The following is a 13,073-nucleotide window of genomic DNA, read 5'->3' as shown; positions in this document are numbered from 1 at the left end:
ACTGTGCCAACTCATTCAACCTTAAAGGAGCAATATGTACCAACTGCATGTGCAGAAATGAGCACTGCAGTCCAGATAGTAAGTTTGAACCATAGACATAACAAGCAGTGACGAGTCCTTGAGTATAAGTTGATCAGCTGATTATTATTGTCAGTTGTCTGTCAGTGTAAAGTTAAGCCTGTTATCCTGAAAACAAAAGCCTGCTCTGAAAATACACACTCTGGAGTTTGAGTTAAGTGACTGTCTGTCTCACTTCCTGCCAAACTCCATTAACATTTTGCTCAATTTAACAGTTAGAAATAAATAGATAAATAGATAAAAATCTACTCCTTCTACATGATTAGTAATGATTTCCTACAACTCATAAACAGACACTAACATTTGGCATTAATTTGAACTCTAATTAACGTGAAACAGGAATTAAAAAAAACAGTTTTTCTGGCTGGAATAGAAATTTTGAAGAGGAACACCACGGTTTTAGTGCGGTTGACAGAGAAGAGAGCATATCAAATTTTATTTTTGTTTCCTTAGTCTCTGACATCATGCCATGGTCATTTTATGATTTACTGCTGTACAGTTAATGTATTACAGGTTTCTCCTTTAAAGCCACTCTTATCTCATAACAGTGACTTTTTTTCCACAATTGAATTTTTATCTCATGATTTTATTCCTCATAATTATTTTTATCTCAAAAGTTTGACCCCATTAGCAGATTTCTCATTTTTACTCATTTTATGATTTATTACAGTAAATTGATTATTACGGATTCCTCCTTTAAAGCCACTGTGTAATGGACTACACTCATAAAAATGATCACAACTCACTGCTACAATGGCTGAATATTTTTCTGTTTTTTTTTCCCCTTCCTCTCCGTAGTTGCCATCTACCTGGGTATCAAAAAGCGTCCGAGCCCCGGGCCGTCGGACGTGGCTGGGATCTGAGGGGCAGTGGGCGGCGGGACCCTGCGGAGGTGGTACTGGCTCTGCGGGAGGCGGCGCTCGGATGTGGCTGCCAGGTCCACCATGCCGGCCCCTTTCTGCTCTCCTGCACCCACGGCGTGGCAGGGGGCCGCGTGGCTTTTGAGGCCGAGGTGTGCCATCTTTCCACAGGCACCTCCGAGACTTCTAACGGGGTGCGCTACACGCGACTCTGGGGGGCACCGCTAGCTTTTCGGGACATTGCCACCCAAATCTCTAAGGACCTTGAACTTTGATCGGAGAGGGTGTGTTTGCGTACCAGTGTGTGTTTTTGTGTGAGTGAGTGTCGATGTGTGTGCGCAGAAAGGGGAAAGGGGGGGGTGGAAATAATCAACGGGAAAAAAAAAAAAATAGCAGAGAAGGGGCGAGGGGCTGGACCCGAGAGAAAAGACTTCTTCTCCTTCTGTGTCTTTCATGACTACCCCCCCGCACACGCACACACACACACAGATACACACACACCTGACCCGTAAAGTCACACAGACTGAAGCACCCCCCTCCACCCAATCACCCCACCCAGCTCAGCCAACTTCTTCACTGAGCGACTGCACCCACTGGACCTGGATGAGACGGAATCTAGTTGAATATTTTTTATTGCTACTCTAGCCATAATGACTCTTTATTTTGTTATTTATTGCTCTGATCATTGTTTTTCCCCACTGTCACTCTCACCACTACAGACAAACATCACCTCTTGTGTATCGGACGTCATCGACCAGCCAGTCCTTTTTTAAAAGAAAAAAAAAAAATCCTTCTTTTATATGTCACCTTTACGCACACCGTTCATTTCTTTTCCTGATTATCTGCTGACTCTTCGTCACCTGGGGACAATAACATGCACAAACGTGGAAATGGTCCGACTCAGTGATCAGATAAGCAGCCGCAGAGGCTCGCAGTGCTTTGATTCGTGTACATACAGCAGTGACGACTGCACTGGATTAAGGTCAGTGGGAGCAGGGCTGACAGGCCTCTGAAGCAGCCAATCAGAGGCTGATCTGGAATACAAAAAGCCAGTGACATCTTCCACTTCATCAAACTAAGTGGAGCTGTCACCTCTCAGTCACATTCTAGTTTCTCTGCATGGAACGAGCAGAAATTAAAAATGTAGATAATATTCACTGAGAAACAAAGCTCTTGGTTAGCAACATTTTGATGCACACAAGAAGATTTTGGTGCCGTATATTCATTTAAGAGTCTGAAACTGAAATCAATACAGCTGATTTGGTTAAACATTAATAAGGGTATGTAGCTTTCATACCACTGTTGTCATTAGGATTAATACCTCTAAAGTATCCATCAAAATAGCCAGATGCCAAGAAATATCCTGCATTTGATCCTTTTTGTAAACAGATCTAGAAAAAAGACAAATTGTACTGTTTTGCTCACAGCCAATCACTGCAAATGTATTTTGATTAAATCTGACGTGTGATTGGCCCACTACAGCAGCAGCTACAACCCTTACAATCTGTGGTGTGTTGAAGTCGAACGTGGTGTATTTGACAGAGCTGGCAGTTCCAAGATGGCACCAAAATGTTGGAAACTATGGCTACACTGCAGAACTGTGATGTCTGATAAAATTAGAGCTTGACCAGTACTGGATCTTTGGGGTCGATGCTGATACCAATACAAACATTAGAGAGTCAAAAAAATGCCAGTATTGATATATCGAGTGATCTTCTTCATCAGGGTTTCTGCTGGTACTTAAAACATTGAGCAAATATGAAAATATGATATATACAATATAAATATGATTTTGAAAAGTCTTTAACAATTATTTAAGTGTTAACTTGATCACAATGCTTTTATAAAGCTGCATTAACTTAAGTCTTTTTTTTTGGGGGGGGGGGATGTATTGATCATACTGTAACAACTACAAAATTTATCCAAAATTGACTCAACATGAGATAGGTCTTTAATTGCATTCACAATGATCTTAAAAAGCCCTAATTTTGGCTTGTTAAAACCTGCCGAAACCCTGTTTATACATAATATAGAATCTCTACATAAACACATATTTTTGCATATTTGCAATAGAGGAAGGATATTTTACGGTTCAACAATAAATTTTAGAACTTTATTGTTCAAAATGACATCAGGGCACTAAAGCAGTGACCTGACACGCATGATGGTTTGTTACACAGAACCATCTTGGAAGTCGCCCATAGAAAGAGTGTAGAAAAGAGCAGGCACTTTCAAAAAGCACTTGGCAGGTGATTGGATGAACCAGTCAGATCGAGGTCTTGCCAGAGCTGGTCGAGAGAAGAGCGGAAACATCTTGTCCATGAAGAAAACCCTTCAGTGTTGTTCTTTGCTCTTCTTTCAATGAAGAATTACTCGGTCCTGATATAACTGATGCTATCACAGTATCTATGCTAACCTTGTTTGTTCGAGACGAGTTGCTTTCATGGACGCTTCTCGTTGTCGTCACACCTAAAACCACGCTTGTAGCTGCCAGTAGTCCCTCCTCAGACAGTGATTGGCTGTATAAAGGTATCAAATGCAGTGCTCCATCGGTATCACTTTAGGGGTATTGGTATTGTCACTTTTTAAAAGATACTCAGCCCTAGTTGTCTTTTAACACTTTTATCTATGCTGGCTCTCTGAAACAATGAAGAGAGAGGCCTGCAAAGACTACATGCACACATTCTGCTCCCTGATTGGCTGGATTCACCGTCTGTCAGTGCTGGTCATCGTCAGTAACACTTGTTCAAAGCATTTGGATTTTCTAACTTCCCACCCTGTTTCTTCCCTTTACCTTTCTTCAAAAGCATTGTACTGAAGACACGACAGCAGAGACACACACTGGAGAATATCTATCTATCTCAAAGCACTCAAATCTTTCAGGCGAGCGTGAGCAACAAACACGGTTTGTCGTGCCAAGCTCGTCCCCGAAACCTTTCGGTCATCCCAACGCAAACTAACAGAGAAGTCTGGTTTCTTTTCAGTGCAATGCAACTGTTTGGTTCTCTTCTGTGCCATGTGATCACCTCACCGCAGCCATCATCTTAGCACATTGATGGGAAACACCAAAAGCAGATCAGCCAAGCAGCGATTACACACTCACCTTTGACACACACACTTCCAAATGTCCACCCTCTCCTTCTGGTGGCCCAGTCTATAAACTGGTCTGTCCAATTACTGATGACTGTGGGGATCAGGGGGGAGTGTTCTGAATTTGGAAAGGCATGATGAAGGCAGTGTGCACAGTGTTTTCTTTTCGTTAGTCCAGTTGCCTTTAAAGTGAACAACCCCCAGCGCCTTCATACAGTACATATTCAATGTATAAAAAAAGAGACAGAGAAAACTGAGAGCTTTCTATTCTCCCTCCCTGTTTTTAGTGAATAACGTACTGTGATATTTACGTAGGCTACAGAGATCATGTTGTTTGGCTGCTGATTTACTGTTAATACTATTTCTCAGTTGTGGCTTTGCTCATGGTGACCCGAAACACCCCCCTCCCTTACCCACCCTGCATTTCCTTTCCCGACCATCATAAACTCCCCCAACTCCCTACATTTAACGGGGACGCCAACCTCAGCCTGTCCACCACCTTCGTATGTACCACTCGACTTTTTTCTATCGTCACAATGAGCGTCTGGCTTTCCTCGGCTCTTTGTTCGAGACCCTGTTTTCTCGCGAGGGGAAGCACTCAGCCATCGTCCTCACTCTCACGTCGTAGACCCATGTATGACATCTTCTCAGTCCTCTTTGGTGTGTGCTGTTTCACGTGAGAAGCAGACACCAGTATGGACACCAGGAGTCTGTCCTTGTCCTCTCCCTGGACGTTTCTCATTGTGGTGTATATTAGCATTAGGTAATATAGACCTCAATGCACTTTGCTTTGACTTGAATCAGCTCCTTCCAGTGTACCTGTATAGGTAATACCCAGAACTAGCCACTGGAGGGCGCCAATGTCTTAAATGTGAAACACTTCAATTTGTGGATATTTGCACAGGTACTTTATTTATTTTTTAGAATAATATCATTTAAAAAAAAACAGGATTTATATCAGTCAGTTGATGGCTGTATATAAAATATATGAATATAGTATATATCTTAGAGCTCAAGGTTTATTTATAGCTAGAGCAAGGGAAGTAATTCTAGTTTAAAGCAGATTCTGTCAGTGACAATGGGGAACAAAAACCAACCTGCAATCCTGCATGACTTCAGAGTTTGGGTTTTAGGGGAAAAAATGAAACATGATGCACACCTAAGGATTGGAAGCTTTGTGAAATGCAGACGCGATTGTTTTTAGACATGAATTAATACAAAGAATTGGTGCTAAACGGAGCACCAGGTCCTTCCCCACTTTCACAAAAACAAACAGGAAGGCTTGGGTGAAAAAACAGAGACTTCACTCCACCTTGTTTGCTAGAGGATAGGTTCAGTACGCTGAGGAGGGCCTCTGAGTTCTTAGAAGTATTTAGAAATGTACCACAACATACAGTGTATAAGAAAAAAAGGTTCAGTTTTAGATCCAGCGAGAAGGTTTGGTTCTATTTTAACTTGAATTTACACAGATCCCAGTATGACATGTTGAAAGCCCTGGGTTGCATTCAAGCCATAGAAACGTTGTGTCACTGTCTCCTGATCGCAAATGTGACTGAATCAGGTTGTTTGCGAAGCATTTCAGTGGAAGTTCCAAGTGAAACGGGCTAAAAAGCAAATAACTTAGTGTAAAACTACTCACTCCTAGTATAAGATGGATGAACATTGTCTTAAGGTGGAATCTACTGTGAAAACTTCTTGAAAAGAGTTTTGTTGACTTGAGTGTTGTATACCTGTTCAGAGACAGTGTGTCACTGGTCAGGTTTAGATGATGGACGGTACAGAACAGTATTAGGACCCTTGGGGGCTCAGTATTTAACATGCACTGTCATTTCCAAACTGATATTGGAAGCAGTTGATGTTATATGCAAAAGAGACTGAAGAACACACGAACACAGTTTGGCCTGTATGAGTAATTTTACACTGCTCTACTGTTGAATTCCTCCCCTCAGAAACAAACTGTAAACTGAGATTGAGTGGTTGTGGTATATAAGGAGAACATGGAGCTGAAGATTAATAAAATTCACTGATGTTGGCATTCTTTCCTTCATTTTGGAGTTTTGTTTTTACAATTACGACACAGTCTGAATATCTGTTTATAGCTTGTGTTCATCTTAAAAGGTGAGTATTAACGTGTGAAGATTAATATTGTTAAAGGTATACTATGCAGGATTTTATGGGGGAAAAAAAGTATAGACTAGAGACCTGCACCGGGTCAGGAACCCGGTAAAAATTAACTAATTGTGGGCGGGCAGCATGTGGCAAAAAAAACAAAAAACATACACATAGAATACAATATTTTTTTCCTAGCATAAATCAGTTTAGATCAGCTGCAGGAGCACAGATGCTGCACCAGTTGAGAACACAAGTGAATGACAAATGAGTACCTGTATGTGTGTTTGATCATGGGTCAGGTTGTGGGGCTTATTTGACTTTTAGATTATTGTGGGTAACGGGTCAGTTCTGGTATAGACTCATAAAAAGAATCTCTGTCAATCATCAGTTATGACCCACGAGAAGTTTGTGGTGGTACCTGCAGAGACTTTGCCCTCTCCCTGTATTTTCTTATTTTCTCAATATTTTGTTGTGTTTGGGACATTTTTGGGATTTAGCCTTTGGGCTGTGGCGTGTAGCTCCCAGCCAATAATAGCCCACAGGTTGTGAGGTAAAAACATAGTGGCCAGGTAAGGGATGTCACAGGAACTGATACTTAGGCATCAAGTCGATGGCAAAATTCCAAAAACGTGATGGCAAGTTTTCTAGTCTGCTTTTAATTGTCGAAGGAAGAAGAATAATGCCTACAAGCAGCATGGAGGAACAACAAAACGTTGAAGATGGCAAATGCAAAAAAACTGGGTCTCAAAATCATGAAAAAAAATTTGATGAAAAAGTTTGAAATGCTGGGGGGGTGTCCACTGTCTCACTCTCCACTATGACCTTAAACATGGCAAGCTTTATTGGTGTCAACTAATAAATTTCTGGTACCATGACATCCCCAGACCAGGTTGCATTGCTGTTTCCAGGCTGAGATACATATACACAGGCAGAACTGACTGATGACACAGTTATGTATGTACATTACTTGCACAACAGGCATACCATATGGAGGTGTGGGTATGTTTATTTATGCTTTAGAACAAAACCACTGTGAAACAGCCTTACAGTTACATTTCGCCGCTCCCACTCTTCGTACATTCCCTAGCTTACTCGACCATGTTTAAGCTCTGATTGTTCTTGGCCTTAATGTTCCTTTTAAAATGTATTTCCAGTTTGTCATGCTGCAGCACAAAAGACCAGAGATTCTTTTTGTTGTTTAATGGGGCACTTTTTTATTGAGCAGTATGAACAGCTTCAATAATCATACTTTTTATAACAAAAAGTAGGTGATGCCACGTCTGCCAGGCGAGCCCAGCTCAGTGGAGGCTGATCCCAGGATGTTACCAACCAATACTCGAGAACGTGAAAAAATGGCAGAGAAAAGAGGAAAAAAGCTGGAAGGAAGAAAGAGAGGTGAGCAGAGTCAAGAGTCTCTAGGTGAGCGGCTGGTTTCATTTGCACGCCCGTCAGCTGGCTCCATTGCACATGAATGGTCACGAGAAAAACAAAAGATTGTCCCTCTTTACTTCTGGGCGGGGATCATGCTGTCGATGGCCTCTCCCTTCTCCAGCTTCTTCTCCATCTCGACCATGAGCTTGACACCATCAACCACCAGCTGGACCTGATCCACCTCGGAGGAGCCCAGACGGTCAGCGTTGGAGATGTCGAACACACCACCCACGGAGGCAGTGTCCACACCACCTAAAGACAACAAATGACAGGGAATGAGGTACAGATTGAACATTATACATTCCAGCCTGGAATTTTGTCGAGATTTTGATGGAGTGGACTGGCCATATTTGTACCTGTGCCACGCTTCTGCAGACGCAGCCTGGTGAGGATCTCCTCGAACTTGGCGTGTGTGCTCAGCTTGGGCAGCTTGACGTGGACACCACCACGCAGGCCGGTACCGAGGTTAGAGGGGCAGGTCAGGATGTAGCCGAGATGCTCGTTCCACATGAAGCCGTGGTTGTGCTTCTTGAAGATCTCCTCAATCTGGCAGGTAAGAAGGAGAGTCAGAGGAACATCCTCACTGCTTTCATTCACATCATGGCATGTGTTGATCTATTATTTATGTGTACCTTCTGCAGGCCAACGCAGAAACGCCTGAAGACCTCCCTCATGTTGCCACCCTTCTGCATGGAGATGACACGCAGGTGATCCTCCTCATTCACCCAGACCAGGAAGGTCTTGTTGTCGTTGTGCCTGGATTAGGATGATGGCAAAGGATTGACACTGCGTTAAACACACAAATTCATACCAAGAGTTTTCACAGCTGGACAGCTGACAATTATTTGCTCTACTCACCAGATGCCTCTAGCATCGGGCCAGTCGCGGGCCATACCGGCGCAGGTCAGCAGGGGAGAGACGGGCTTGTCAAACAGGAAGTGATCAGCGATCAGCTGCTCCTGCTCGGCATCAGTCATGGACTTCAGGGGGTAGTACTTTCCCTTGAACTCACCATCCAGGCTGGTCAGAGCTGGAGAGACAGATGTACAGTTAGGAGATTGAATGTTCTTCTGTGATAGTTTAGATCTCAACAGCTGGTTGATTGGGAAAGGCTGAGCCCAACTCTTTTCATGTTTGTGTGTCTAAACTATGAACAGCTTACCCTCAACGGACAGCCTCTCAATAGCTCTGCGCTCGCCACGGCTGTTGTGGGGGGGCAGGGTGAATCCCTTGATGCTGCGGCCAGTACGGACACGGCTGGACAGAACGTAGTTGGGGTCCAGATCATCACCACCCTAATGTCAAAAGTTTGATCACAAAGTGAAACAGAGGCCACAAATGTAGGGCATCATCATCTGATTAGTTCCTTTTTGTCTAAATGAAGGTGTTTGGTTTACCATTTGAAAGTCTAGTAAGTGTTCTGATTTCCATGTTTCTAAGAGTCTCTACTTAATGAACCACAGTGCTTCCTGTACTAGGGTACTGCACCTTCAGGTTCTCGAAGTTCAGATCGGTCTTGTGCTTGTCAGTGGGCTTGTATCCACCATGACGGTCGGAGATGACGGGGTCAAGCAGATCCTTGAAGACCTCATAGGACTCCTCATCACCAGCGACGCAGCCAACAGTCATGATGAAGGGGTGACCTGAAGGCAGGGAGTGAATAGGGAATTGGGAGTTAGAAGATGGGAGGGAAGATGATAGCTGTTGTGCAGACAAGCTTATGAGTATTTCATTTGGTGATTTCATTCATAGAAAAAATAAGGACATTTCTACAGCAAGTACAGTTTTGTTTCATTGAGTAGACGTGTCTGAATGATTTTACAATTCTTAAAACAATTTCTTTGTGTGTCTCACCAGGGTTGTCAACACCAGTCTGGATGACGTCATCCAAGGTGTAGCCACTGCTAGTCTGCTTGTCCCTCAGCTTGCCATAAATTTCCTTGTTCAGGATCTTGGCCATATGGTTGTTGTGCTTGGACAGGTCAGGGAACTCCTCCTCAACCTTGTAGTTGAGCTTGAAGTTGTTGTGGGTGTTTCCGAAAGGCATGATTGCTTTCTAACACTGCAAAGAAAGAGACACACAGGATGAACAAGCTGAAACAGAGGCTCGGGATTATCAAAAAAAAACACTTCATCCTAATCTGACACAATCTGAGAAGGCGATCTGAATATCCACAAATATTCTTCATCATTCAGAGATATGGGATATTCTGCAAGACAGCTGCAGAGTTTAAGTGGTGTGAGCAGAGGAATCCTGGTAACAAGTGACACTCCATTCTCGATGGCTCGAATGTCCATTTGAAATAGAGAAGGGGGAGGAGCGCATGCTGGCTGGGTATTTTTAGCATCAGCACATCTGACTGTATACCCTGTCTTTAAAATGTCCTCAGCATATATAAGCTGCATTTTGATTCCCTTGAGACACACACAACCCCATGTTGACACATAAATACATAAGAAGAAGTCTTTGCTGCTCATGTTTTGCATACCTACTCCCTTTAAAAACACTCTCCACCTACTTTCTGTCACGCTTGTATCACCACTCACCCTATAGGATCAAACACTTAGTGCATCACTTAAAGCTGTCACTATGCTGAAGTCCTTACAAAGGTCTGACAAGCTGCAAATGCTTTCCTCCTGCCCACTGCACCATGGTGCAACAAGATCTAATTACCTCTCATTATTACTTTTAATCTATAAGCATATACATTTGTTCTGTCTTACCTTGATAGGCTGATAACATGAGTTAGAAAAGACTGATGTGCAATGACGCACTTGTGACGTCACATGAAATGTGATCTGCCATGCAGCTTTGGTAGTAAAGCCACTGGTTTATGATATATAACAGTTTTGATGCAGTAATCACTTTGCTAAGAACAATTGTCTTGTTAGCTTAAAGCCCAAAAAGCCCTCTTAAAACTGTGACTCTTTAAATGGCTAAAATCAATTACGAGACATCCAAGGCCTTCAGGCAGTATCTCGCATGCCTCAAACTGTTAGGCACCTGTCCACATAAATCATTGTCCCATGGAGACAACCATTTGCAGAGAGCATACATGAGAAACAAGTTAACAGTGCAACACCAGTGCAGCTACCACTATGCTAAAACATCACGTTCATGCATATTTTCACAAATTCGTTTCATTAATCTAATATCCTAATTCAGAGAAACCCCTGATATCCAGTAGGTCTCCTTTTTTCACAGAATGCATTACATGGACTCGAACATCCCAGACTTGTCTTGCATTCATCTTTTGGTTGTGTGGAATTTGAGTCCAAATTTCCTTGTTGCAGAAAGAAGCAGCCAAAAAATAATTTTTGCCATTCTAAATGTTTAGTGTATGGTTCTCCAAATGCACACATATATCCAAATATCTCCTCCTCCTTCTTTTAACACCACATAATTAATCATCTTTCTTTACCTGCACACCAGACAAGAACAGAGGTAACAGTCCTTGGGATCAGATCCTGTTCACCACGGCCAAAATAGGGGTCACCCAACTCTGGAGGTCTTTGCTCCCTGCTTATATACCAGGCAGACACTCAGCCATTGGCTTGGCCATTTTAGTGCCTGCTGCGCCCTCATTGGCCAGTCCTCCGTACTGATGCTCTGAACAGTTTATGAAAGGGACGCATTTACATTTCAGTCATCCAAGACGGGTACTGCAGCTGTGCCCACCCTCCTCCCCACCCCCATACATAGCGCCAGTTGGACGGTAGGAGGGGAGGTGTTTGGGGGAGTTGAGGCAACAAAAAAAAGCTGAGCTTAACTTTTGCCAAGCATGCAGTGAACATCAGGGGTCCTTGTGACAGGCGTGAAGGTTGAAAAGAGCATTCTTTTTACTTATGAAATGGCAGCCTTGGAGAAATGCTGTCCAAATAAGCTTTTTAATCCATCATAAAATTACCAAAGACATGAATCCACAACTCTCTACCACAGAGTCAAATCAATTAAAAATGTTTGTTTTGTTGTGCTATCGTGTTGGATAGCGTTAGATTATGCAGATACTGTTGCTATGTTCTATGTGGACACCTGCTGACCTGCAGAGGAAACTACGTCAAAAGAGCCAAGCCTAATTGATTGGCCAATTATCAGACATTGAATCTTTGATGGGAATACTGACTGTCAGATGGAATGTTAAGGGTGAAAGATGATGCCATCTTTGACATTAGCTTCATTAACTCTCTTCTTTGATACTGTATTCTCTCAGATGTCTCTCACTATTTGACCAGTGCATATGCTCTGCAGCTGCTTCATGCTTTGCTTCAGTACAGTTTTGTCCAGAAGAATTAAAAGAAATTTTACTCTTTATTTGAAGTATTGTGCATAAGGTTATCATGACACTGTCATAATCATGACATGACACCTTGGGGAGTAATATATGGGATTACGTTATCTGCATACCAAAAATGAACTCTATTCCATTACAGTTACAGATAATAAAGATGTAATCAGATTACAGATAAATTTAGTGAAAATTAGGATTTTAGTAGGATTACAATTTTAAAATAAAGAACAATATCCTACCATGCACAGTGCACACACAGCTGCCAATTCATTATCATGACCTCTGGTGAAAAAACGCTTCACTGTGTGGAAATTGTGCCATTTTTTGTCTTTAAATCAATCAATCAATCAATAAAAGCTGTACAAACTACAAAACCATCAACATAAACATCAACTATTAAATTTATATTTAATATATCAATATTTTTATAATTAATTAATCACTTTGAGTAATTTAAGAAAAAATGTCCAAATTCTCTGATTTCAGCTTCTTAAATGTGAATATCTTCAGGTTTATTTACTCCCTTGTGACAATAAACTAAATATTTTTCAGTTGTGGACAAAACAAGACATTTGAGGACGTCATCTTGGACTTTGATCAACATTTTTCACCATTTTCTGACATTTTATGGACCAAACAACTAATCGATTAATTGAGAAAATATTCGACTGATTAATCAATGACCACACCACATTCACCACATTTTTTATATTTAAGTAATCCAAAAGTAACAGAAAGTAATCAAGTTACATTACTTTAATACTGTAATACTTGGATTACATTACTGACTACATTTTTTTTTAACAGGTGATCAGTAACTGTATCAGAATGCATTTTTAAACTTCTTCTTCATTATAACATCTTGACATTTTATTCTTTCTAACGATGTTTTCATGAGGTGCTATACTAATAAAATTATTATTAGTGGCAACAGCAGTAGTATTACTATAAATATATAACTTTTAATGACATCTTTATGACAAGTCCAAAATTGAGGTTAAGGGAAGTATTTAGAGCACCATTATAAAACCTGTAATCACTTTGTCAGCACCTTATGTATATGCGATATGTAACTGATCATTTAATTTAACTATACTGTCATAACAAAGACATCTCAAATTATGTCAACTTTGCATTAAAAGTGGCATTATTGATCAAAGAGGGACCAAAATGTGTATTCTATAATATTTGTTGGATTGTCAGTGCTTGTGTT

The 13,073-nt window shown here is 41.6% G+C and overlaps 2 protein-coding genes across 3 annotated transcripts in view; one reads left to right on the top strand and one right to left on the bottom strand.

The window, feature by feature from the left end:
• mark4a (MAP/microtubule affinity-regulating kinase 4a) overlaps positions 1–2,158 on the top strand; it is a 44,571-nt gene extending 42,413 nt beyond the window's left edge. Inside the window, exon 17 of one of the 2 annotated variants that reach the window (XM_084730600.1) lies at positions 877–2,158. In XM_084730600.1, the coding sequence (XP_084586726.1) occupies positions 877–1,213 (337 nt within the window). In that variant the 3' untranslated portion in view covers positions 1,214–2,158. The remainder of the gene's footprint in view (positions 1–876) is intronic. The other variant, XM_084730601.1, reaches the window with a different exon arrangement.
• Positions 2,159–7,325: 5,167 nt separating this feature from the next.
• ckma (creatine kinase, muscle a) lies at positions 7,326–11,150 on the bottom strand. The gene is made up of 8 exons (XM_084730599.1): positions 10,994–11,150; positions 9,426–9,633; positions 9,060–9,214; positions 8,734–8,866; positions 8,430–8,601; positions 8,204–8,327; positions 7,928–8,117; positions 7,326–7,823 (listed from the first exon to the last, which is right to left on the bottom strand). The coding sequence occupies exons 2-8, from the start codon at positions 9,616–9,618 to the stop codon at positions 7,645–7,647; spliced, it is 1,146 nt and encodes a 381-aa protein (XP_084586725.1). The 5' UTR covers positions 9,619–9,633; positions 10,994–11,150; the 3' UTR covers positions 7,326–7,644.
• Positions 11,151–13,073: the final 1,923 nt, after the last annotated feature.

The sequence above is a fragment of the Lutjanus erythropterus genome, chromosome 11, assembly GCF_056507025.1.
Source record: "Lutjanus erythropterus isolate fLutEry1 chromosome 11, fLutEry1.hap2, whole genome shotgun sequence".
Lineage (NCBI taxonomy): Eukaryota > Metazoa > Chordata > Actinopteri > Lutjaniformes > Lutjanidae > Lutjanus > Lutjanus erythropterus.
The sequence above is the reverse complement of the archived record's forward strand: the minus strand, read 5'-3'. Positions and strand labels throughout refer to the sequence as shown.

What these genes read in the sequence shown, in the direction of transcription:
- ckma (XM_084730599.1), bottom strand. Translation starts at nt 9,618, where the DNA reads ATGCCTTTCGGAAACACCCACAACAACTTCAAGCTCAACTACAAGGTT. An exon ending in TGAACTTCGAGAACCTGAAG is followed by an intron (nt 8,867 to 9,059) that starts GTGCAGTACCCT and finishes TTTTGACATTAG; the next exon opens with GGTGGTGATGATCTGGACCC. An exon ending in CCCGATGCTAGAGGCATCTG is followed by an intron (nt 8,328 to 8,429) that starts GTGAGTAGAGCA and finishes ATCCTAATCCAG; the next exon opens with GCACAACGACAACAAGACCT.